Source organism: Equus asinus, chromosome X (genome assembly GCF_041296235.1).
Source record: "Equus asinus isolate D_3611 breed Donkey chromosome X, EquAss-T2T_v2, whole genome shotgun sequence".
Lineage (NCBI taxonomy): Eukaryota > Metazoa > Chordata > Mammalia > Perissodactyla > Equidae > Equus > Equus asinus.
In genome coordinates, this window is record NC_091820.1 from 36,079,955 (window position 1) to 36,107,372 (window position 27,418).

At 42.4% G+C, this 27,418-nt stretch overlaps 1 protein-coding gene across 9 annotated transcripts in view; it reads right to left on the bottom strand.

Annotated features, from left to right (window-relative positions):
* The window catches only part of PFKFB1 (6-phosphofructo-2-kinase/fructose-2,6-biphosphatase 1), a 74,642-nt gene that overhangs the window by 13,014 nt on the left and 34,210 nt on the right, over nucleotides 1-27,418 (bottom strand). For 4 of the 9 annotated variants that reach the window (XM_044763351.2, XM_044763352.2, XM_044763350.2 and 1 more), the window contains 7 exons: nucleotides 15,369-15,494; nucleotides 11,898-11,991; nucleotides 10,605-10,671; nucleotides 9,623-9,697; nucleotides 8,787-8,843; nucleotides 6,656-6,777; nucleotides 2,354-2,561 (listed from right to left, as the gene is read on the bottom strand). In XM_044763351.2, the coding sequence (XP_044619286.1) occupies nucleotides 2,354-2,561; nucleotides 6,656-6,777; nucleotides 8,787-8,843; nucleotides 9,623-9,697; nucleotides 10,605-10,671; nucleotides 11,898-11,991; nucleotides 15,369-15,494 (749 nt within the window). Of the gene's footprint in view, nucleotides 1-2,353; nucleotides 2,562-6,655; nucleotides 6,778-8,786; nucleotides 8,844-9,622; nucleotides 9,698-10,604; nucleotides 10,672-11,897; nucleotides 12,008-15,368; nucleotides 15,608-16,026; nucleotides 16,193-27,418 lie in introns of those variants that run through there. The other 5 variants (XM_070502884.1, XM_070502887.1, XM_070502888.1 and 2 more) reach the window with 5 other exon arrangements.

Genomic DNA, 27,418 nt, shown 5'->3' on the forward strand with positions numbered 1-27,418 from the left:
ATATCTCTACAGACCCCCATGATCCACAAACAGTGACCTCTTGGCCACCCTTTCTTCTAGGGGTGAACCCCTGTGATGTGGCCTGCTCTCAGGTGGACAGACTCTGGGGATAAGCCCATACAGACACTGGAAGCAGACTCCAGGTCACAAGGGCAGGGAACCCTAGGGTTCTGAGTATTGAGAGTGTGATCTAGAAGTGAGGGGGTGGGATTTGGGGGACATTTCTCTTTGACCCTATGAATTATCATTGCTTGAGCAGGGGTCCTGGTACCCAGGTTCTAAGGGCATTCAAAAATGTACAGAGTGTGTATGGCCATATGCTGGATACCGAGGTGGCCTGTTCTCAAGACACAGCCAGACCAGTGAGGGAAACAATGACAGTGCTAAGAGGAGCCAGAAAAGGCTGGAGGATGAGCAAGTGATTTGCTCTTCTTCTACATAGAGCCATGTTATTTACCACAGATGGTGTGTGAGGAATATCTGCACAAATGTGTAGATACAGGCACGCTATTTTATGTACAAACACAGACATTTCATACACACATTCTAATTATGGATTATGAGTCAGCAGTCAGTGTGAGCACCAGTTATGATGAGCGCGAGTGCTCTGGTGGAAGGAACCCTTGACTAAGAGGTAGGCAAGAGGGGTTAAACTGCCCCAGCTCCTTTACATGGTCCCTCTGTATCCCGGGACAAGCCCTTGCCCCTCTCTGGCCCCATCTCCTGCCTGTAAGATGCGAACAGCATTAGCTCACCCAGCCTGGTCTCTCTGAATGTCACGTTAGATAGCGGATGGAGAGCACCCAGAGTGCTCCCTGGCACAAAGTAGGTGAGAGCTATTTTGATTGATTGTGGGTTACAGTCAGTGGGAAAGTGCTTTGTAAACCATGCATGTTGCACTGTGCTCATGAGTGTGAAGGTTGGAGCCAGGCATGAGTGTGTAAATGTGCACATTTGTGTGCAAGGGAGGCCTGCCATGTGGAGATGGCCACATTTTCAAACTGGCCACTGAGCTGTGCGGGCAGGGCTGTGACCAGCCCCAACGGGGAGACCCCTGGCTGCAGGTGGTGCCATGGGGAGGGGGTCACACCTCCAGCGGCCTCTGACCCTGCTCTGAGGAGCAAGAGAAGTGGAAGTCAGAGGTCAGAGTCCACCCCGAGAGCAGGCTGCCAGTCTGAAGGTAACAGAAAGGGAGCCACAAGAACCGGGCCTTCCAGCGGGCTGCCTTGCCTGGAACTCCACCACCTCCGCAGTGGGGGATGCTGAGGGGCATCAGGAAGGCCTGGTTTTCAGTCCTGGCTCTGTCCTTTACCGGCTGTGTGACCTGGGGCCACCTTCTCCTCCTGTCTTGGCCTCAGCTTCCCCATCCATAAATTGGTGACGGTAATACCCACCCCTCAGAGCTATTGTGAAGATTAAATGAGGCACACATGTGGAAGCAGATGGTGCCATGACTGTGCACAGATGTCCAATAAATGAGGGTGCTCCTTCCCGCCTGCACCCCATTTCCCACTTGTCTCACTGCAAGCCATCCTCCCAGAAAGAACAATACCTGTACTAACAAGCCCAGGCACAGGGCCAAACACAGGGGAAAATGTGTCCCTTTGTTTAGCCAGGACCCACAATGTGCAGGTTACTATGTTTGGCTGAAGAGAAGAGACCCATGCCATAGAGTCAGAGAGGGACCAGAACTGGGAGAGATGGAGCCCAGGGTATGATGACCTGCCTGGGAGGGCAGGAGAGGACAGGGGAAGGCTTCCTGGACCAGACCGTGGAGCAGGAGGAGCTGGGCCCCTGAAAGGTGTGGGGAGGGGGGCAGGAAAGAAGCCGCAACTGCTGGGGGACGAGTGCTGACACCATGATGACCTGCAGTCGGGGTTGGGGGGTGTAGCATCAGCCCTGAGTAAGGGAGGAAATGGTGGATTCAAGGGTGGGGCGCCTCAGGGCAGCTGTCTGTGCAAGTGTTGCCCACCAGCTGACAGAGGAGGCCAGCCTAGGTGCGGGAAACCGCGCAAGCAAAGGCACAGAGTTGTGAGAAAGATGAGGGGACCAGTCAGGCACGGGCGAAGGGTGCTCACTATAATGCAGCTGAAGGGGCAGCCAGATCTGGGCAGGCCTGGAGTGCCAGGACCAAGTTATCAGACTTGGAGATGCTGTTGGCACACGGGAGCCATTCAAGGACAGGCTAAGACTGAGTGGCTGATGGGGTGGAAGAGCAGGCGTGACCAGAACCTGCTCTTACCCTTTTGGTGAGTCCCCCCATCCGCAGGGCCCATGTAGTGGCCACCCAGCCAACTGCGGCCCACCTGGGCCAGCTCCACCAACACCTCTGGGTACATGGGACCCTCCCTACCTGCTTGCCTCGAGCTGAGAGGCCAGAGTCACCTCCAATGCGGCCTCTGAGGTTGAGTTCACTCTCACCGTGCCGGCATAGGTAGATGGAGCGGGGTGTGACGTGGATGTTCATGAGATAGTAGACTGTGCGACTCTGGATGTGGTCCTGCACTCGATTCACCATGTAGCGTGTGCCCACGTCGAAGATCTTGATGTAGGATAGGTGGCTGGGCCGGCCCAAGCAGGAGCAAGGGCAGCTCAGGGGCTAAAGGTGGAGAGGCTAATCCCAAGAGAATGCCCCAACCACACCCCCTGCTTTCAAACCTCCTCCACAGTCCAGCCCTCACCTACCTTCCCTCTAACAAGATACCAGGGCTTTCTCTGTTCTAGATACCTAGAAGACTAGAGAACCTTCTAAAACCTAGAAGAAGTTCTAGAGACTTGGTTCCTGGCCACCCTGAGGAGCTCACTGCCTGCTACCGTCTCCCTCTCTCTCCATTGCTCAATCTCAGCTTGAGCCAGACTGTCTTTTCATCTTCACTTATGACACTCCAGGCATCAGGGGTTCTCTCCTTTGTGGTTCACACTCCTGACATACTCAGAGAAGCAGTAATCCTCTGTGTCCCTGGCTTCCTCCAACATCTCACTGGCAGCTTCTGACTTGTCCACTTCCTCACCCTTTCAAATCTCAAGCCTACCCCTGTGTTCTTTGAGCCTCTGCTATGATATATTGTGCTTGACACTCCACAGGCCGCTACCAGATTGTGTGCGCTTGTGTTTGTACGTCTCTCTTCTCACTCAGAAAGGAGAGTGGGTTAGGTTCTTTCCCTATCTGCCATGCAGTCAAAAAATACATGCTTCTCTGTTCTAAGTATTGTGCTTTGGGTGGGAACTCAGCATCTGCCCTTTGGGAGCTCTTAGACCAGTCAAAAACATATACTTAGAAACACATTATCAATGCTCAACACCCACTCCACAAATAGCCACTCAATCTAAGATGTGCCAAGTACAGGGGCATGGGGATACAGAGGTGGTCCGCAGCATCATTGGGGAACTTGTGGTTCTTGCTTGAAGCCTCTATGTTATCCCCTCAATTCTGTGCTCTATCATGAACTAATAACTATACACAGAGTGATAATCAAACTTATTCAACAACACGTCTGCAAAGGAGCTGGGAATGGGGGACACTGACTAATCAGAAGACTAGAACCATGGAGCAAGACTTCCGAGGTCCTGCTATGTCAGGCATTAATCCTTTAGTTGTTGGATTGTAGGGAGATCAGGGTAATCCCTGGGAAGAAGAGGGGAAGTCTGGGGCAATGGGGTGACACATCAGCAACCCTGGGTACACAGTAACAAAACCAAGTGAATGGAAACAGCTGCACTAACCCAAGGCAGGTAAGGCAGTGGTTGATGGGTTTGGTTTCAGAAAGCCTCTCCTCTGCTCTTACTAGAGAAAGCCTTTCTATCTGCACCATACTTATCATTCCCAGCCCTGTCATCCATGTCTAATGGTTCCCATACGGCACTTGCACTTGCTGAGCATTATTTGTGCAGATGGCGGCGAGTGGGGACTTTAAAGTACATGAATCCTCATAACTATCCTAGGAAGCAGAGATCATTCTCTCTCTTTTACAGGTGAGAAAACTGAAACAGTGAGAGGAAGTGATTTGCCTAAGGTCATCCTCTCCAACCATCTTGTGTAGGATTCTCAGACCCTAGGGGTAGAAAATATCTGAGGTAGCCTTGTTTCCTGGTTACTGTCTGTTCCTGACACTAGGTCCTGGGTGGCTCTAGGAGAACTTCCAAATTCCTCAGTTTAGTCTGACATTCTAGGTGTCTTCACACACTGACCCACTTGGCCTCGTCTTACTGTCCCATGCCTATGCTCATAACTTCTCTGTTTCGTTCTAGCCTTCATGCTTTTGCTGGAATATTCTCTGTACTCTTCTACTTTTATTCAAATTTAACTAGGCCATTACAAAGTGCTGTTCTCTTTGCTTGAAAAGACGTTCCTTGTCTGATTTCCAAAGTTGAGCTCCTATGCATCCATCCTTCAAGAGGCAGTACATTCACTCTCTCTAGGAAGTCTTCTTTGAGCCCAGAATCATATGAAGTCATTTAGAAGTGTTTTGTGCCACCAGTATTATAGTAGCTAATGCCCCCCCCAACCAAGTGGAATTCAAAATAAAAATTATAAACTATATTATAATATGAGGAGGTTTTACCAGGTTCTGATTTTATTTTTTTTTTAAGATTTTATTTTTCCTTTTTTCTCCCCAAAGCCCCCTGATACATAGTTGTGTATTTTTAGTTGTGGGCCCCTCTAGTTGTGGCATGTGGGATGCTGCCACAGCATGGCCCAACAAGCGGTGCCATGTCCACGTCCAGGATCCAAACCAGTGAAACCCTGGGCCGCCGAAGCGGAGCGCATGAACTTAACCACTCGGCCACAGGGCCGGCCCCATGATTTTATTTTTTTAAATTTTGACTTCTTAATCCTGTTTTTGAAATACAAAATATTAAAAGCTTCCAAGATTATTTTCTTCTTATTTTTGGTAGCCTCTACTTGCTGGTACGCTGAACACATGTCTAGTCTACCTACTGGGTAAATCTGCTCTTCCAGACCTCTTCCTCCAAGCTGGGCTGGGTTCCCTCCTCTGTGTTCCTCCAGCCCACTTGGTTTACCATCCCCACAATTATGATCAACTGCATACTCACTGTCTTCCTCAACCAAGTGAGTATTCTATCAGAGCAGGAACAGCCCTTGCCTGCTTGGGTTCCTAGGGCACAGCTTAGGGCTGGGCCCCGATGTATGGACTGTTAACGTCTGTTGATGAAAAAGTGATTAAATAAAGCCAACCTTCAGAATCAGTTGTCTTCAGGGCCAAATTGATTCATCAAACACTAATTGAGCACCTGCAGGAGTCTAGACTGAAGGCTGGGGGCTTTCTCAATGCTGTTCTTTTACTTCAGCTTCCCTCCTTCAAACTTCTTTCACCATATGTGGCTAGTCCATATGGTGCCTTTGTGGAAATGTGAAAAAGTTACACTTTCCTCAAGGTAGACACAGTCTCACTCCAGAACACATGCTTTGATGAGAAAAATTAGTGTACCCTTCACATGGTTGTCATTGCACAGTGAACAATCTTCACAATTGTATGTAAAGTCCTGCCCCTTTTGCACTGAGTGTCTAAGCCTCATGTGACACTTTTTATGATATAGGGATGTGGGAGGGGGAGAAGCAGGCTGGAAGTTTGAAAATAAGGGTTTGAATTCTGCTACTGACTTGCATGGCCTCAGGTAAGCCCTTTCCCTGCTCTAGGTCTGTTTCCCCATCTAAGGTGTGAGGCAGTGACAATTCTCACCTCTTAGGACTTCAGTTGGACAAAGCTGGAAGAATGTTCTTTAGACTTCTTTGGATGGTAATGACTACTTGAGGTCTTATATTTCTCACTTGGGACCCAAAGGGTCTGAGTGACCAGGATCTCTTCTCATCACAACCCATTTTTAAAGAAAGTGGGGTTCTGGGAACACCCTATGTCTAAAACTCACATCTTCCCTGTAGTGCCAGCTAACACCTCTTTAAGCTTTAGCTTGTATTATGAATGAAAGTTTCATATTTTTCATATGTCTTCCCCTATGTCAAGGCATTATGGAAGCTACCTGAGGAAAGAACCTACCTCTCTTGCCCTTATTTTGCACCCACTGTGTACATCACAGCCCAAAAACTCCGTATACTTATTGATTGAAGAGATGCCTGGGCATTGTGAAAGGAGACATCACTAGGAGACAGAATATGTGGTTAAAATCCTAGCTCTAACCTTGACTTGTGGTGGGAGCTTGGACAAGTGGTTTCATCTCTCTAAGACTCAATTTCCTCTTCTTGAAAATATATGATCATAAGACTTACTTTGGTCTCCTTCACAGGCGTGCTGAGGGCATTCAATGAAACAAAGAAGATGAACATGTTTGGAAACTGAAGTGTCATACATGTGTGAAGAATACTTTTGGGAAAATAATAGCAACAACCACAGGAAGGAGGCATTTGTTCCCAGAGATCAGGGTCCTGATCTGTCCATATTGCTCAGGAAAGCACTACCTCAATCCTCTCGTAAACACCTTACACATCAAGGAATCACCACCTCATGGATAATTAGAGCTGGGAAGGGTCCTTGAAGACAGATCATCAAGTCCAGCTCACAGATGTTACAGATAGAGAAGTTGAGGCCCAGAGAGGAAGGACATTTCCCGAGGTCCTACAGGACATCAAAACAGGGCTAAGAATCCAGACCTGGACTTTGGGGTTTTGGGCTCTTACCTGTCCAGTTCATCATCCAAGGGTTGGTAGTTGACCTTATAGCACTCAATTCTCTTCAGAAAATCTTCCAGAACTTTTTCCCGGTCACAGTCTACGTAATCAGGGCTGCCGAGTTTCACTTGCTGGGAGAAGTAAAGACAGGGGGACCATGGGAGACAAACACTCTGACAGTGCCCTTGGGAAGAGCCCTTAGAGATCATTGAGTACAATATCCTTCATAATAAAGATGCGACTTGGAGAAAGGGTCTTGCCCAAGTTTACGAAATCAGTTAAGTGAAGAGAATCTGGACTGTGTGACTCCTTATTCCTTATCTGTATGTGGTCAAACAAAGTCTATTATATTATATTCAGTTGTAGAGCATACACTGTTTAAGAGGAACATTTATAAGAGGACTAGAAATTGTGATGTGAAAAATGATTAAAGAAGAGGGTCAGGAGATCTTGGCCAGGGGTCATAATGGCTTACATGTATCAAGTGTTTACAGGGAGAACATGGCATCTTGGCTTTAGATTGCTAAAGGACTGACATCTTCTAATTCCCCAACATATACCTTCTCCGTCTACATTCTGCATCTCAGTGAATGGTATTATCATCCACTCAGTCACCTGAGCCTAAAATAAATCTGGGAGTCATCCTAGATGTGTCTCTTTCTATCATCTCCCACCTCTCAGCAGGTGCCAAATCTTCTCCACTCTATCTCCTAAATATCTCTCAGTTGGCTTCCATTCTCTCTTGCCTGGATGTTCACTATAGCTTTGTGACTGATTACTTTGTATACAGTCTTGTTACTTCTTATATATTCCCCATACAATCAGCCAGAAGGATATTTCTAGCATGCATATCTGACCATGGCATTCTTTTGCTTAAAATCCTTCATAATTTCCTCATATTTTTTAGGACAAAGTATGAACTATTTTAGTGAGTGACTCATGGTTTTTCATGATTGGTCCCCAAATGATTTCTTTATCCTCATTTCCCATTGCTCCCCTATTCCTCCACTTTGCTTTAGCCAACCTTAGCTACTTATAGTTCTCTGGAGATGCCAAACTTAGTATATGCTATTCCCTTATTTCCAATTCTTTACCTGCTGAATTCCTATGCCTTCTTCAAGGTGCAGATCAGCTATTACCTTCATTGAGAAGCCTTCCCTGATACACCCCTACCCCTCCTATGCAAGGTTAGGTCCTCAACACTATGCACCCACAGCCTCCTTTTTCCCCTTGTCTCAGCACTGACCTCACAGAGTTATGTCTATAAACTTATCGCTCTCTCTTACTAGACTGTGAGCTCAAAAGAGGACTCTCTATCTGTTTCTATGTCTCTAATACCCAGCCCAGGTGTACAGATTCTATCTTTGTCAAATCAATAAATGGATAGATAGAAGGATGGATGAGGAGGAAAGAGAGAGATTAGACATGTTCTAAGCCCCAAGAGGCAAAAAAGAGGACCAATGAGCAGAAACTTCAGGGGGACGGATTTCAGCTTGATTGAGCTGCATTTGATGAAGGCAATAAGCCTCTTGTCACTGGAGGTATGAAGAGAAAATGCAGACAAATATTTAGCTGAGATTTCAAGTATCTGATGGAGAGTTGAAGGAGGTGACCTTTAAGGTCTCTTCTGTGCCTGAGCTCCAGTAATTTGATGAAATAGGGAACAATAAAATGTGGTGAGTGATCTACTTCTAGATCACATGCCTAGAATACAAGAGCAGTGATAGTTCTGATACAAATTGTGAGGCAGAATAAAGAGCTTTCCAGGCAGACAGCTAAGCCTGAGGTCCAGTCTTAGGTCTACCTCTTTCCGGCTATATTAACCCTTGACAACTCACTTCTCCTCTTGGAACCTCAGTTTCCTCTCTCCAACACTGAAATGATACCTAACATACAGGTTTGTTGTGAAAAATCAGTGAGAATCAAGCTTGGTACCTGGTGCATATTAAGCACTCTCTCTATATTGGCTTCATTTAATTTCTTAGGATCATTATATGCCAGGATGGTCAGGGAATGCTTCCTACAGGAAGTGCAAGGAGAAGCTTGGGGAAGAATACCTCCTTTAACCTAATATATGTCTTTTTAGGCATGATCTGAGTCTGAGGCAAAGTATGGAGGAAAGGTAACTGGTGCTCCTTACCCTGATGTTTTCTGCAATGATGCCAGGGTCATTACAGATGGACTCAATGAAAAAGACCTACAAGAGAAACAGAAGAGAGATTTCCAGCAGGGAATTCTGTTTGGTAGGAGGCAAACACAGCTTGACCCCTTCTCTATGGCTCTCAGTCATCCCTAGAGGCATCTCTGACAGCATAATTTCATACAGCGGTGTTTCAGGATTCTGAGTTTTATGAGGCATATTGGCTCTACATTGAATGGCCCCAGATTGTTGTTTTGTGTTTTCACTTGTTTTCAGTTCTTATGTGGTGATTCTCTCCCCTCTTTCCTCAGCCCCACCTCCCCAGTGTCAACCTGTCAGAAATCATCTTTTGTTGCCTAATGTGGCACCTCTCTTTTCCTGTTCTAGAAGTTTTGCTGCTTCTGTGACCTGGAAAGCCATACAACCAAATTAAAATGTCGAGCCTGGGGTAACTGATTTGGCATCTCGGCATCCCCTGATTTGCTTTTCTTTGGGGTTTGCGCTCGATAAGTAGACTCTAGATAAGAGTGAGAGTATCACAAGTGGAAGATAAAAACAGCAACAACAACAACAAACAAACACATAGATATAGAGATTAGATTGGTGGCTACAAGAGAGGAAAGAGGAAGAGGGAGGGCTAAAGGAGTAAAACGGCACATGTGTGTGGTGACAGATTGTAATTAGTTTCTGGGTTTGGTAAACATGATGTAGTCTGCGCAGACATTGAAATATAATGATGTACACCTGACATTTATATCGTGTTATAAACCAATGTTACCTCAGTAAAAAATAAATAAATAAAACAAAAGCAATAAAGAGTGGAAATGTCCTTGTACCTTGTAACCATGTTCTTTAGCAAACTGCAGAATCAGTGACCGACGTTCTCTGGTAGTGTTGGTGGCATCAAAAACCTAAAAGCAGATGATGATATTGGTTTACTCTGAATCTGGTGCTGATAGAAAGCCTACTCTTTTACTATCCCTGTGCTAAGTGGAGGACTTCCAGGAGGGGATAGAACTTGAACAGGGTCTTGAAGGATAGCAAAGATTTGGAATTGGCTTATGTCAATTTCTCAAGCACTCACTGAGCCCTTACTGTCTTTCCAGAAATGTAGCAGACTCTGTAGGTACAATAAGGCAAGAGGAAAATTGTGGGGTTTTATTAGGGTCATTTTACAGGTGAAGTAGTTGAGATTTAGAAGAAAGACTTGCCTTAACCATGGTCACTGAGAGTTGCTGACAGAGCAGGGCTAGAACTGCTTTTCTCAGCTCCTAGGTGAGGCTTCTTCCTTCCTTATTACTTTGGAGCTCTTCAAGAACAGGAAACAATGCCCTATCTTCAGCACATTAAATGGGACCATTTGCATACTTGAGGATCTCTTCCCCTTTTAGAATTTGTAAATCCTATCCCAAGGGTCTATGAGAGTCAATTGACTAGATGTTTAGGTAAATCTATAGAACTCAAAAATGTTTGTACCGTAGTTTTAAATTCTAGTGTAGTCCTGGCAAATTCTTAGGAGTGGAGTGGTAGAACATGGTGGTTAAGAATGTAGATTCTGGAGCTATACAACCTGGATTCCAGTTCTGGCCCTGCCACATACACACTGTACCACTTTGGAAAACTATTTAATCTCTCTGTGTGCCATACTTCTGGGCTATAAAATGGTATATGATAACAATACCTGTCTCATGGAGGAGAAGGAATTAAATTAATATTGCAAAGTACTTAGAATAATGTATGGAATATAGTAAATGCTCAATACATATTAACTGTTCTCCATCCCAGTAGAAACCTGAGGGAAAGTGCAGATTTTTTTACCGCAACGTGACCTTCCTCATGGCTGAGATAGTCATGGACATCTTTCAGGGCTGCCAGGGCACACTGCCTGAAAAAGATGGAGAAAGAAACAGAGACAATCCCTATCCCCAAGATGGGTTCCTTTCTAATTTTCTGCATTATCTTTTGCACCATGTCTCAGATGTCCTACATTAAATTATTTATCTATAGAACATCTATACAAGGTGTCCTATGTTCTAGGCACCATGACAAGCACAGAGCAGTCACACAGTTGTAAGTGGCTCTCTGTGCACATCTTAGGGGCAGGTATAAAGTCACATACCCAGGAAACATGGACTAATGATAGAAGCAATAATATCAAGGGCTCCAACTCTTGAAGTAATAGAGCTCAAGCTGAACTGGTTCTTGATCCCAGGTAGAACCTGAGTATATGATCTCTGAAGTAGAAGGCATTCTTGGCATGGATAACAGTGCAAGCACAAGTATGATGGTAGCAATGTATTTATGCTTTCCGCAAAAATCTATTTAGTGATTATTCTTTGCTGGATTCTATTATGAAGGCGTGGTTCAATAAATGAGACCCAGGCTCTATTCTAGCTAGCCACAGTGGTTTACTGGTTAAGATTTGGTGCTCTCACCAGTACGGCCTGGGTTCATTTCCTGGTCAGGGAACCACACCAGACCAGTATGTCAGTTGTCATACTCTGGTGGCTGTATGTTGCTGTAATGTGACAGCTATGCCACAGGTATTTCAAATACCAGCAGGTCATCCATGGTGGACAGGTTTCAGCAGAGCTTCCAGACTAAGACACACTAAGAAGGAGGACCTGGCTACCTACTTCCAAGAAAATTGGCCATGAAAACCCTACAAACAGCAGTGGAGCGATGCAAAAAGACTGGGCAGGATTCTGCTCTGCTGTACACAGGGTCACTAGGAGTTGGAATCAACTTGATGGCACTAATGACAAGGCTCTATTCTGGAAGTGCTCAGTCTTATAGAGGAGAGAGACCTTGAGGTTGAATGAATGAGACTGGGGCAGGCCTAGCTATTGAAATTCTTGTCTCAAATGCTAGGCTGAGAAGTTTCTACTCTCCTGTCAGAAGTAGGAGGCTGTTAGATTTCTTAAGTAGGAGACGGTTATGACCAGAAATAGGTTTTGGGTAGGATGGTAAAAGGACTGTCTCAACCACCCTTTGAGAGTCTAGAGGGATTCCTCGCTAACCCAAGTTGTTCTGCTCCACTCCCCCATCATCTGAACAAAGTCCTCCCTCAGCCAGGATGCAGCACAGGTCCCTAAAATGTTAAGTACTTACTTCCTGATAAGTAGGGCCTCCATGTTGTCTGGGAGAAAGAATTCGTAGTTCTTGTAGCTCACTGCTTCTCGTCGATACTGGCCTAAATTAAACACTGAAAGCAGGGAGCCCTGGTGAAGAGGTTGGGAAGATCCCAGTGGCAAAAAAAAAAAAAATGTACTTGCGAGGGATCTCAGAGGTAGAAGAAGGTATAATTTGTAGCTATATAATATGCTTATAAAGCTTCAAATTATGACTACCAGCTCATTTAGTCCTTACAACAACCCTATAGAGTACGAATCACCATTCCTATCTTACAAACGAGAAAACTGAAATTCAGATAGAGGAAATACCTTTCTCAGTTAAGAAGCGGGGAGCTGGGATTCAAACTCAGGTCTGCTTGATTCCAAAGCTGGTAGTCTTTCCACTATTCTATTTTATCAAAACCTCAAGCTGTTTTAATGCCCTATTGCATTAGAAAGATAAACTGAGATGAAAGGAGTAAAATCAATCACCAAGGGTCAGTGAGTAAGCTGGCGACAGAACTAGATTGAGCCTTCTGAATCCTAGTTCAACATTATTACATTTTTCCATATCATGACAGAGAATCTAAATTTATGGCCCTCTCTAGGCTATACTTTCTCATTTATAATTGTGAAAAGCTAGAGAGGAGGCAAGGAAAGGAAAAGAAACTGGATAATAGCTGAAGAGGCAATGTAATAATTCATTTATTCATCCAATAAATACTTTCTGATGTCACCTCTGTGAAGCAGGACACATGCTCTGGGGTGTCAGAGATGAACCAAATCTGCGTGATGGGGCCCCAAGGAGCTCATAATCCAGGAGGTAGGACTGAGAGTAAACCAGTAAACAGAGAGCTCCAACCCAGTTTGTTAAGTGCTCCGACAGAGCCATGCAAAGGAGTAAAGAGGAAGGAAAGACTAATTAAACTTGGGGTGATCTGAGGTGGTTTCTTGGAGAAAGTAGCACTTGAACCAGTCCTTTTAGGAAGGCGGGCCTTTCACAGTCATGAGAGAGGCATGGACGTGGGGAACAAAGACACCCCATGCAGAGGACCAGCTTGAGCAAAGGTATGACGTTGGCAGAAGGCAGAACATGTTTGGTGGATGATGAGTCATCCATCGTGACTGAGACCTGGGGGACTGGCAGGGGCTGGTTGTGGAGGGCCTTGAATGACAGGCAATGGAGCTTGGATTTAAACCTGCAGGCTGTTTAAATGTAAACTTGGAGGCTGTAGGTATGGTCAGCTTTGTGCTTTGAAATATGACTCTGAGGGCCTCTGTGAGAAGGGACTGGAGTGGAGCAGATGGGAAGCAGGCTCATCAGAGCAGAGACCCATCCACCCCTGTCCCATGTGCCCCTACACTCAGCAAAGGCTCCTCAAAGCCAGCAGTCCTCCATGAGAACTGTTCCCTCTCCTCTCTTCTGCCAATGTTCTACTCCTCCCGCAGGACCCAGCTCAAACATACTCTATCTGTAAGCTTTCACTCCCTTCCAGTTGGTGATTTCCCCCATGAGCCCTCTCAGCACCCTGTTCTGGGACTCTTAGGTAACATGTATTATGCATCCCAGCCAGATGGAGAACTCTTCAAGGACAGGGTGTGAACTCACCCATTTTTGCATGTCCAATGGCTAGCATGGATTGTGGCACATGGGAAACCATTGGGAAACTCTTCACCAGTGAATTAGAGAAAGAGAAAGTACATGAAAGGAAAGAAGAAATGAGAGAAAGAGAAGAGAAGCCTTGGAGAGAAGGAGGGGAGGGGGAAGAGAGATAGGGTGTTGGGATGGGCAAGAGAAAGGAGGGGAAGAGAATGGAGAAATGGAGAGTACAGGGCCATTGTGGGGCTCTTTTCTCTTCCCATCAGTAGAGCCAAGAATCATACCTGTCACAGTGAGTGTCAGGCTTTGGAATCAACTGGATGTGGGTTTATATCCTGTTCCATCACTTACTGGCCACGTGCCTTTCGACAAGGCACTTCACCTCTTGGGCTTTAATTTCATCAACTGTGAAATGATGATAGTACTAGTTCCTCCTTCATGGGTGTCTTAGAACTTAAGAATGGCTGTGAGTTTTCTTGGAGGACAGGCATCCTATCTTACTTGTCTTTCTTTGTCCATCATCCAGCAACAGCCTTGGCACGGCTGTGTGCTCAACAAATCATTAACAAGCGACTACATAAATCAGTGCCCAAGGAGAACTGTTTTCTGCACTGGGGAGCAGTGCTCCATTTCACAAGACAGAGTCTAAGTACTTGCTCAGTGCACCAGTAAAAGAGAAACATGGGCCCAATAAAATTTTTCAGATAAGTTGATATTCTTCAAAAGCATCAATATAGTCATCAGGCGATAAACAAAAACCTGTGGTAGACTTTCTTACATTTGCTGTTTTTATTCTGAATTACGTATGATGTGGGGGCACCCTATCTTTTAGTGTTTAGAGCCTCTAAATGTCTTGATCTGATCATACTGGAGAGACAGAAATGAACGTGACCCAGTCCCCTGCCCCCAGATCAGCTCCTGGGGAGAGAGACCCAGACATACACTGCAACAACACACTATGTAATTAGTGTTGGCATGGGGGGGGGCAGTAGGGAGAGCTGGCTTGGGAGCTCAGAGAAGCACAGTCCTCCTAGGAGGAACAGAGGAATCAAATAGAAACGGGGATACAGGGTGGGGGAATTGAGAAATCAAATGGAGAATAGAAGGGAATGATAGCTGCATAAGGGGTAGTAAGCAGAAAAAAGACCACATTGAGAAGAATGGAAAGTTGGAAGGAGGGAGCTGGGGAGGAGGTTGACAAGCTGGGAGGGAGACCCCTCTGGAGGCGGAAAGGAGGCAGGACCACTTCTGGCCATGGAGGGGGAGCGGACAGGCTCAGATCTAAGGAGAGGTTTGGAGAGAGTGGAAACCTTCCAGACTCGGGAGGACGAGGTGAACTCAGGTATCCAACTGTAGAGAAGACCCTGCGGGGGTCTCTGGGCTGCGGCTTCAGTGTGCTTCAACATGCCCTTAAGGTTTTTTGAAAACCGTACGATTACGAAGAAATGGTAATGCTAATAAAAATAATAACATTGGCATTGTAATAATAGACATGGTAATAGAAATAGTCTGTTATTCATAGAGTTGTTTTGAGGTTTTGAAATATTAGAGTTCCCTGAGAACAGACATTTAATCTTACTAATGTTCCTATATGAAGCACCTGGCATCGCGTTGGACAGAGTATGTGCTCAAGAAATTATAAAATTTATGAGTGTAGTGGTAGTGGTGGTGGTAGTAGTACTAGTAGTATTAGCAGTAGTAGTAACAGTAGTACCAGAAATAGTAGTACTAATAGTCCTGATACTGGTAATAATGGCTTGAGACATTTCTGGTATTGAGGGCTTTGTCTCTTCTGCCACCTGCTATCTTACTCTGTTTTCAGCCAATGGCCTGAAGGATGCTTTGGAACAAAGGGTTTCAGACACATACCTTTTGTTGGTGTTCCTATCCAGTTGAGATATCTCGTGAGCTTTGTGGAGATGTAGGTCTTTCCTCGAGCTGGTAAGCCCACCATGATCACCATTGTGGGGGAATTGGTAAACTGGGGTATGGATGCTGGAAGACAAATAGAGCCTCAGGATCTCATCAAGATGGTGGCATAAGCAGACTCTGAACTCATCTCCTCCCATGAACACAACCAGGTTACATCTATTTTTGGAAAAATTACCCTGGAGAGAAAAGTGAAAACTGGATAAAAAGAAACCCCACAACAAGGGACAGTCCTGACTTAGGCAGAAGAGGCAGAAATTCCTGCTGGAGAGGAAAAAAGTCACATTTGGGAGCAGCGAAGCTTCTCAGCTGGCCAGGCAGTAGACACCCTAAGGTACGCAGCCCTCCCTGGAGGAGTGAGGTCTGGAGTGGGGTCAATACTGCTATAAGCATCCTTCAGACTCAGCCCAACTGAGATGGGGGTCTTACTGTCTGGCTTTGCTGGCGATTAACTGCAGTGAGGATACCCCCAGAAAAGCCATCAGCCCAAAGCTGAAAAGACCTGGGTCATTAAGGGCCCACACACAAACTCACTCATTGCAGCAACCTAAAATCACCAGAAAGAAGGCTGATAGTCTTTTTTGGAAACGAGACTCACCTGGTGGGTTCTGGGGGCATCTTGGTGAGAGGAGGGACCTCTCCGGAGACTGAGACATTGGTGGGGGCCATTGTTCTGAACTGGTCCAGACATGCTGACACAGACCTCGGTGGGCACCATTGAGGATCATCCCTTGGCCTGTTAGCCTAGGGGTCTGCCACGCCCACTAGAGCACAGATCGAATCCAGTTCAGCCAGGGAAGGCAACCCACCCTAGGGTCTGGCCCCACCTAAGGGCAAGCTCTCAGGCTACTTTTTAGCCTGCATTGACTGGGTGCCTTGATCCTCTACAGGCAGGCAAGGGTGTCTGCCTCTGTGGGACAGGGACTGTGTGAGGACCAGGTGAACTGTGGGGGGCATTGGTAGAGAGGTGGGGGTCTCTGCAGTGCGGCATCCAGGTACGCTCCAGGGTGTTGAGAAGTTTGCATGAACCAGGACTGTGTTGGACAGTGTGTGTGTCCTATGGGGGGGTGAGCCTTATCAGCAGCAGAAGACCTGTGCTTCACAAATAGCCATAAAAAGGATCAGCCCCACCTTCCAAAGCCTGAAACAATTGAGTGCTCCCACACCTAGGGCTAGCCCCATTCACTCACTTAGCTGCACTCCTAAGAGAACTGACAACAGCCTTGTAGGCCTGAGGCCTATAGCAACTGCAAGCCCCTGAGCCTAGCAACCAGCTGCACTGGGTACCAACCCAATTAAGAGAAAAACTGCAATAGGAGTGTGCTGATAGACTGTAGCCAATGGTGCTGAGCCACCCCAAACTGGATTTACAAACAGCGGGCCAGGGAAGGAAAGACTAGACTCCCTGGGTACCTACACTGGGAGCAGCCCTGCCACAGCAGGACACAAATAGCCCACCAAGGGGTCACTCCTGGATCTTCTGGACTGGTGACGAGAGGGAAGCACACTGCTGGGCCTCATAAGGCATCTCATACATAAGGCCACTCCTCCACCATCAGGGGACATAGCTGACTCACCTAATACATAGAAATAAGCACAGAGAAAGAGGCATAATGAGGAGGCAAAGGAATACTTTCCAAGCAAGGGAACAGGACAAAACCCCAGAAAAATGACTGAATGAAACAGAAACAATAGAACTACTTGACAAAGAGCTCAAACAAAATATCATGAGGATGCTCACAGATATTGGGAGAAGACTGGATGAACAAAGTGAGCACATCAGCAAAGAACGGGAAGATATTTTAAAAAGTCAGAAAGAAGAATACAATACTGAAAATGAGAAAACCACTAGGGGGACTCAATGGCAGAGTAGAGGATGCAGAAGAACACATCAACAAGCTAGACAAAAGACTAGAGGAAATCACCCAAGCCGAACAGAAAAAAGAATTAGACAGACGAGAACAGTCTAAGGGAACTCTGGGGCAATATCAAGCATGCTAACATTTGGATTATAAGTGTCCAAGAAGGAGAAGAGAGAGACAAAGGGGAAGAGAATTTATTTGAAAAAATAATAGACAAAAATTTTCCTAACCTGTGGAAGGAAACAGACATCCAAGTTCAGGAAGCACAGAGAGCTCCAAACAAGATAAGCACAAAGAGGCCCACACCGAGACATATTACAATTAAAATGTCCAAAATTAAAGATAAAGAGAGAATCCTAAAAGCAGCAAGAGAAAGGCCACAAGTGACATATAAAGGGAAGCCCATCAGCCTATCAGTGGTCTTCTCAGCCAGACCCTACAGGTTAGAAGGGAATGGCACAATATATTTAAAGTGCTAAAAGGAAAAAAACCTACAGCCAAGAATACTCGATCCATCAAGGTTGTCATTCAGAATGGAAGCAGCGATAAAGAGCTTCCCTGAAGCAAAAATTAAAGGAGTTTATCACCAAGAAACCAGTTCTACAAGAAATGCTGAAGGGACTTATTTCAGTGGGAAAGCAATGACCACAAATAGAGATTAAAAAAAAAATTATTATCCAAAAGACAAAACAACAACAAAAAACAGGCAATAAAACCACTTGCAAAGGTAAAAATATAGTAAATCTAGGATATTAACTACCTGTGAAGATAATATGAATGTTAAAAGACAAATGTACTAAAATCACCTGTTTCAATGATAAGAGGGTAATTGATGGACACCCACTAAACAAGAGACTATATATGATTTGAAAAACCTCAAATGTGGGAGGAGGAGAGTGAAAAAGTAGAGCTTTTAGAAAGAGGTCAAGCTAAAGAGTCTATCAACTCAATATAGACTGTTATATGCATAGTATATTAAATAGGATCCTCATGGTAATCACAAATCAGAAACCTATAACAAGCAAGAAAAAAAGTAAGACAAAAGAAATCAAACATATTACTAAAGATAGCCATCAAACCACAAGGGAAGAGAGCAAGAGAAAAAGACAGGAAGTATTAAAACACTCAGAAAAAAAAGTTACAAAATTTAAATAAATACATATTTATCAATAGCTACTTTAAAAATCAATGGACTAAATGCTCAAATCAATGGCATAGGGTGGCCAGTTGGATAACAAAACAAGTCCCATGTATATGCTGCATACAAGAGACACAGTTCAGATTTAAAGACATTCACAAACTGAAAGTGAAAGAATGGAAAAAGATATTCCATGCAAATAGCAAAGAAAAGAAAGTGGGGGTAGCAATACTTATATCAGACAAAATAGACTTTAAAACAAAACCTGTAACAAGAGTCAAAGATGGGCACTACATAATGATAAAGGGAACAATCCAACAAGAAAATAGAACACATGTAAATATCTATGCACCCAACATAGGAGCTCCTACATATATAAAGCAATTATTAACAGACATAAAAGGAGAAATAGTAACACAATAATAGTAGGGGACTTTAACACTCCGCTTACACCAATGGATAGATCATCCAAACAGAAGATCAACAGGGAAACACTGGCCTTAAAGGACACATTAAACCAGATGGACTTAGTAGATATACACAGAACATTCCATCCAAAACCCACAGAATGCACATTCTTTTCAAATGCCCAAGGAACATTCTCCAGGATGGATCACATATTAGGCCACCAAAAAAGTCTCAATAAATTTAAGATCGAAATAATACCATGCATTTTTTTCTGACCACAAAGGTATGAAACTAGAAATCAACTACAGGAAGAAAACTGGAAAAGCCACAAAAATGTGGAGATTAAACAAAATGCTACTGAACAATGATTGGGTCAATGAAGAAGTCAAAGGAGAAATAAAAAAATTCCTGGAGACAAATGAAAATGAAAACAAGACATGCCAAAATCTGTGGGATACAGCAAAAGGGGTTGTAAGAGTGAAGTTTATAGCTAGTCAGGCCTACCTCAACAAACAAGAAAAATCCCAAATAAACAATCTAAAAGCACATCTAAAGGTACAGGAAAAAGAACAACAAAGCCCGAAATCAGCAGAAGGAAGTAAATAATAAAAGTCAGAGCAGAAATAAACGAGATAGAGACGAAAAAAACAATAGAAAAAATTCATGAAACCAAGAGTTGGTTCTTTGAAAAGATAAACAAAATTGACAAATCCTTAGCTAGACTCACCAAGAAAAAAAGAGAGAAGGCTCAAATAAATAAAATCAGAATTGAAAGAGGAGAGATTACAATGGACACCTCAGAAATACAAAAGATAATAAGAGAATACTATGAAAACCTATACACCAACAAATTGGATAATCTAGAAGAAACGGATAAATTATTACAAACATACAACCTTCCAAACCTGGACCAAGGATAAGTACAGAATTTGAATAGACCAATCACCAGTAAGGAGATTGAAGCAGCAATCAAAAACCTCCCACAAAATAAAAGTCCATGACCAGATGGCTTAGCTGGTGAATTCTACCAAACATTCAAAGGAGAATTAATACCTATCCTTCTCAAACTCTTCCAAAAAATTGAAGAGGAGGGGAGGCTTCATTCTATGAAGCCAACATTATCCTGATACCGAAAACCAGACAAGGACAAGACAAAAAAAGAAAATTACAGGCCAATATCACTGTTGAACATTGATGCAAAAATCCTCAACAAAATACTAGCAAATCAAATACAACAATACATTAAAGACATCATACATCATGATCAAGTGGGTTTCATTCCAGGGATGCAAGGATGGTTCAACATCCGCAAATCTATCAATGTGACACACCACATTAAGAAAATGAAGAATAAAAATCACATGATCATCTCAATAGACGCAGAGAATGCATTTGACAAGATACAGCATCCATTTATGATAAAAAGTCAAAATAAAATGTGTATAAAAGGAAAATACCTCAACATAATAAAGGCCATATATGACAAACCCACAGCTAATATCATTCTCAATGGAGAAAAACACAAACATATTCTTCTAAGAACAGGAACCAGACAAGGATGCCCACTGTCACCACTCTTATTTAACATAGTATTGGAAGTCCTCAGCAGAGAAATCAGGGAAGAAAAGGAAATAAATGGGATTCACATTGGAAAAGAAGTGAAACTGTCACTCTTAGCAGATGACACGATTTTATATCTAGAAAACCCTAAAGAATCCACTAAAATATTTTAGAAACAATAAAGGAATACAGTCAAGTTGCGGGACACAAAATCAACGTAGAAAAATCGGTTGTGTTTCTATACACTAACAATGAAGTAGCAGAAAAAGACATTAAGTATACAATCCCATTTACAATTGCAACAAAAAGAATAAAATACCTAGGAATAAATTTAACCAAAGAGGTGAAAGATCTGTACACTGAAATCTATAAAACATTGTTGAAAGAAATTGAAGAAAACACAAAGAAATGGAAAGATATTCTGTGCTCTTGGATTGGAAGAATTAACATTGTTAAAATGTCCATACTTCCTAAAGCAATCTACAGATTGAACGCAATGCCTATCAAAGTTCCAACAACACTTTTCACAGAAATAGAACAAAGAATCCTAAAACTTACGTGGAACAACAAAAGACCCCAAATGGAGAAAGGATTCCTGAGAAACAAGAACAAAGCTGGAGGTATCACACTCCCTGATTTCAAATTATACTACAAAGCCATAGTAACCAAAACAGCATGGTACTGGCACAAAAACAGACGCACAGATCAATGGAACAGAATTGAGAGCCCAGAAGTAAACCCACACATTTATGGTGGGTTTATATGCTAATATTCGACAAGGGAGCCAAGAGCATACGATGGAGAAAGGAGAATCTCTTCAATAAATGGTATTGGGAAAACTGGACAGCCACGTGCAAAAGAATGAAAGTAGACCATTCCCTTACACCATGCACAAAAATCAGCTCAAAGTGGATTAAAGACTTGAATGTAAGACCTGAAAACATGAAACTTCTAGAAGACAACATAGGCAGTATGCTCTTTGACATCGGTCTTAGCAGCATATTTTCAAGTCCCATGTCTGACCGGGCAAGGGAAATAAAAGAAAAAATGAACAAATGGGACTACATGAAACTAAAAAGCTTCTGCACAGCAAAGGAAACCACCAACAAAACGAAAAGACAACCTAACAAATGGGAGAACATATTTTCAAACCATATATCAGATAAGGGGTTAATATCCAAAATATACAAAGAACTCATACAACTCAACAACAAAAAAACCAACAGTCCAATTAGAAAATGGGCAAAAGATCTGAACAGAGATTTCTCCAAAGAAGATATACGGATGGCCAACAGGCATATGAAAAGATGTTCAGCATCATTAGCTATCAGGGAAATGCAAATCAAAAGTACAATGAGGTTATCACCTCACTCCAGTCACAATGGCTATAATTAACAATACAGGAAACAACAAATGTTGGAGAGAATGTGGAGAGTTGGGAACCCTTGTACACCGCTGGTGGGAGTGCAAACTGGTGCAGCCACTATGGAAAGCAGTATGGAGTATCCTCAGAAAGTTAAGAATTGATCTACCATATGATCCAGCTATCCCACTGCTGGGTATTTATCCAAAGAACTTGAAAACGCAAAGGCATAAAGATACCTGCACCCCTATGTTCATTGCAGCATTATACACAATAGCCAAGACTTGGAAGCAACCTAGGTGCCCATCAAGGGACACATGGATAAAGAAGATGTGGTATTTATACACAATGGAATACTATTCAGCCATAAGAAATGATACAATCCAGCCATTTGTGACAACATGGATGGTCCTTGAGGGTATCATGCTGAGTGAAATAAGTCAGAGGGAGAAAGTCAAATACCATATGATCTCACTCATAAGTAGAAGATAAAAACAACGAGAAACAAATACATAGCAGTGGAGATTGGATTGGTGGTTACCATGGGGGAAGGGAGGGAGGGCAAAAGGGATGATAAGTCTCACGTGAGGGGATGGAATATAATTAGTTTTTGGGTGGTGAACATGATGTAATCTACACAGCATTCGAAATATATTATGATGTGCATCCAAAAGCTATATAATGTTATAATCCAATGTTACTGCAATTAAAAATACATAAATAAAATTTTAAAAATAGAGCCTCAAAAGCTTATCCTGAAGTTCACATGACCTTCTGGTATTCCCTCAGAGATGTAGCATTGGAAAGAACATCTCTCTCATCATTATAACAAGAATAAAAACCCTGGAAAATTGCAAACTGACTTCTCTTGAATTCATCATAAAACTGAGATTGCAGTGCAAACAGCTAACCCAAAATCTGTAGAGACAGGCATCTGCAGGGAGTAACAGGAGTCAGGTATTTGCTTATTGTTTTGCAGATACTACTGAACAACATATATACTCATAAGATTCAGTTAAAATTGTTAATGACAATTAACAATGCTGACAGGGAAGACCAAGAATGCTGAGAAAGATATCTTTATGGTTCTGGCTTGGGGAGGGGTACAGAACAGCAGCCATTGCTGAAACTGCCCAGATCATTCTACCTATATACCCTATGGAACAAAAGCCTTAATCTTCTTGGGGCAGGGCAATAAAACTATAGCTTGAGAACACTGGTGAAAATTCACTGTAGCTGACAGAGAGGAATGACCAACACCACTGAAACTCTTCCCAGACCAATCTACTCTTTCTCCCCTAAGGAAAATGAGCCTTAATCTGCTGAAGAAGGGACAACAGGAACTGACGGCATTGGTGGAAACTCAGTACAGTTGGAGAAGAAAAACATAAAAAATGCTCTAATCCGGGAGGGGAAGGAATATGTGCTAGGCCCACCACTGTATTTAGAGGAGGAGCAGGAACACTTCTGAAGGTCATGCCTCCAAGACTCAGGATAAGCCTGCCTAAGACTGAGACTTAATCAGAACAGCATGGAATGTCCTTAGTCCCCTATTTCCCATTACTAGGCTGAAAAAACATCAAGTAAGATAATAGCACTCTACATTTTTAAGGGATGCAAGAGATAAATTGTCTCCAGGTAGCAGCACAAAGGTAAGAATCAATGTAAAAAATAAAGCAGCATGAAGAGACAAAGAAATCATCAGGACCAGACTCAGTTATGACACACATGTTGGAATTATCGGACAGGGAATTTAAAATAGTTTTAATATGTTAAAGCCTTTATTGGAAAAGGCAGGCAACACGCAAGATTAGATTGGTAATTTCAGCAGTGGGATGGAAAGTATAAGAAAGAATCAAACGTAAACACAAGAGAAAAAACACAATAACTGATCTGAAGAATGCCTTCAATGTGCTAATCAGTGGACTTGACACAACTGAGGAATCAGTGAACTTCAAAATAGATCAATAAAAATTACACAAACTGAAATGCAGAGAGAAAAAAGAGTAAAAAAAGAAAACAAGACAAAATATTCAAGAACTTTAGCACACTATCAAACAGTGCAATATATATGTAATTAGAATATCAGAAAGAGAAGAGAGAGAATGAGGAAGAAATACTTGAAAAAATAATTGCCAAAATTTTCCAAAATTAGTGACTGATACCAAACCACACATCCAAGTGTCTCAGAGAACACCAAGATGAGTAAATAAAATTTTAAAAAGAACCACACCACACCAAGAGATATCAAACTCAAACTGCACAAAATCAGGCAAAAAATAAAATCTTGAAGGCAGCCAGGTAAAAGGGGTGGGAGGAACACCTTACCTACAGAGGAATAAAGAGAAAAATTACTCTAGACTTCCTGTCAGAAGCCACAAAAGCAAAAAAGACAACAGAAATAAATCTTTAAAGTATGGAAAGTAAGAGAAAAAATCTGTTGATCCAGAATTCTAAATTCAGCAAAAATGTCCTTCAAAAATGAAGGCAAAACAAAAACTTTTCTTCAGACAAAAAAAGGGAAGAAATTCATCATCATCAAACCTGTTTTATGAGAAATATTAAAAGACATTATTTAGGCAAAAGTGGTATGTTGTAGGTAAGAAAACTGGATCTCCATAATTAAAGGAAGAGCTTTGGAAATAGGAATAAATGAAGGCAAAATGTATCTTTTTGTTTTTCATATTCTTAATTGTTCCAAACGATAACTGACTATTTAAAGCAATAATAATAACAATGTATTGGGTGTTTATAGCATATGTATAAATGAAATGAATACAACAATGACACAAGGAAAGGGTGGAATAAATTGAGAATATTCTGTCATAAGGTACTCAGACTACACATGAAGCAATATAGTGTTATTTGAAGGTGAACCCAAAGTACTTTAAAATGTACATTGTAAACCCTAGGGAAACCACCAAAAAGTAAAAACAAAAGGACATAAATTGCAAGTAAATACAGCAGATAAAATGGAATTATAAAAAATGCTCAAATAAAATGAGAAAAAGCAAAAAGAGAGAGAGAAAAGAAAAAAGAACACAGGCAATGAATAGAAAACAGCAAGATGGTAAACTTTAATCCAATGACATCAATAACCACTTTAAATGTGAATTGTCTAAACATACCAATTAAAAGACAGAGACTGTTAGATTCAATAAAAAAGCAAGACCCAAATATATGCTTTCTACAAAACACATAGAGCTGGGTCCAGTTCTAGACCTTCTTTTATCTCACTAACTCAAATATAAAATCTTCATGGAGTGGATGGACACCTATCTGAAAACTAAAAAGTAAATATAGGCAGGTGGATTGGGGGAGAATATCAGAGTTTGAAATACAACCTAAACAGTTGTAAGTTCAACATTATTTTTTTTCCTTCCAGCATCTTGAGACTGAATTGAACATGACATGAAACCCAAAAGTGAGGATTATTTAGTAGACACAGGAGAAGCCTTGAAGTTTTGGCCCAAGGAGTGGAAAAGAGAGCTGCTAAAGTTCAGAAAGAATGTGGGAAATCTCTCAGGTTTTTATTTACTCTACTTGTTCTTTGGTCCCACAGTGGGGGTAGTGACCTCAAAGGCAGCCCAGAAGGAAGTAGTCCATATTGGGAACCTCCAGGAATCAAAACTCTAAGGGATGAGGCCCTTTCTCTAGATGGAGGCAGAACATCAAGAGAACGAAACTAAACTTCAAACTAATTTTTTCTCTATCTCTCCTGACAGTTGCTTATGCAAGTGACACAACCAAGAAAGTGGGTAGTTTCTGAACAGAGGACAGAAAATGGAAGCCTAGAAAATTGAAAAGTACTGAAAAAATAAAGGAGAGGGAGCAGTTTAGAAAGGCAATTGTATGAAGCTGTTTTGAACCCCTGGGCTCACTTCTGACCTGTGAATGCTTTGATCATATCCTAATTAGCATAACAGATATTTGGAAACTGAACTAGCAAGAAAACCTTCACCCAAGTCCCAGACTGATCACTAAGTGGTGTACATGCAGGACTGATCTAAATAGTGCTGCAAAAGTTTTGAAAACTGAACTGATGTTGGAACCACAACACATAGAGGGTAAAACAAAAATATCAACTTCCATAAGATATAAACAAGATTCTGGGTCTCAAACAATGTTCACAATGTCCAAGATACAAACTAAAACCAATCATCATGCAAATAACCATGAAATCTCAACTCACCTGGAAAAAGACCATCAAAAGACATGAATGATGAGATGACACAGATGTTGGAATTGTCTTAAATTATCTATTAAGAACGCTTGAATGAGAAATAACAAACAATCTTGAAACAAATATTAAAATAGACATAGCAAAGAAATAGAAGACATAAAGAAGAATCAAGTCGAAATTTTAAAACCGAAAAGTACAATAACCAAAATTTTAAAAACTCACTGAATGGACTCAGTGGCAGAATAGAAATGATACAGAAAAGAGTCAGTAAACTCAAAGATTCACCAATAGAAATCATCTAATATGAACAACAGAGAGACAAAATATTGAAAAAAAAACCCCAGAGATTCAGGTACTTGTGTACCAAAGCAACAACAAACGAGACTAATATTCATGTTATTGGAGTTCCAGATAGAAATGATAAATAGGAGGGCCTGAAAAAGTATTTGAGAAAATTATGACTGAAAATTTCCCGTGTTGATGAAAAACATAAACTGAGAGATTCAAGAAGCTAAGCAAATTCTAAATGGGGTAAAACCATGAAATCCCATCAAGATACATCATAATCAAACTGCTGAAAACTAAGGAAAAGGAAATAATCTTAAAAGTAACTGGAAAAAAAGTATATGTTACCTATAAGGGAACAACAATGATTCAAATGACTGCAGATTTGTTTTCAGAAACCACAGAGGCCAGAGCAAAGTGGCACAAAATTTTTAAAGTAATGAAAGAAAAGAATTGTCAACCTAGAATTTTATATCCAGCTAAAATATCTATGATTTGAGATGGTGAAATAAAAACATTTTTTTAAGATTGGCACCTGAGCTAACAACTGTTGTCGATCTTTTTTTTTTTTTATGCTTTATCTCCCCAAATCCCCTTGGTATGTAGTTGTATATCTTAGTTGCAGGATCTTCTAGTTGTGACATGTGGGACGCCACCTCAACTTGGCCTGACAAGCAGTGCCATGTCCATGCCCAGGATCTGAACCAGCGAAACCCTGGGCCACCGCAGAGGAGCACACAAACTTAACCACTCAGCCACAGGGCCGGCCCCCAAAAGCTTTCTTAGTGAAGGAAAACTAAGAGAATATGTAACTGGCAGACCTTCACTAAAAGAAATGCTAAGATAAGTTCTTCAGACAGAAAGAAAATGAAAAGAGTGACATCAGCATCATGGTAGAGTGAGTTTCTCCCTTTGTCTCTCCCCTCTAAGTTACAACCAGTAGGACATCCATAGACCAACAAAGGACTCTTAGCACAGCATGTCAGAATGCCTGGAAAATCTATACATCTGTATATCTGAAGGTGGGTGGACTGGCCCTCCTGGAGGTGGTGGAACAAGGGGTGCAGTGACAGCAGCTCCCAAGAGCAGAGGTTCCAGGAACTGTGACTGTGCCCATGATCAGAGGTCTCAGGAACTTAAGTAATGCCCACAAATGGAGGCCCCAGGAATCCAAGCAGCCCACACTCCCAG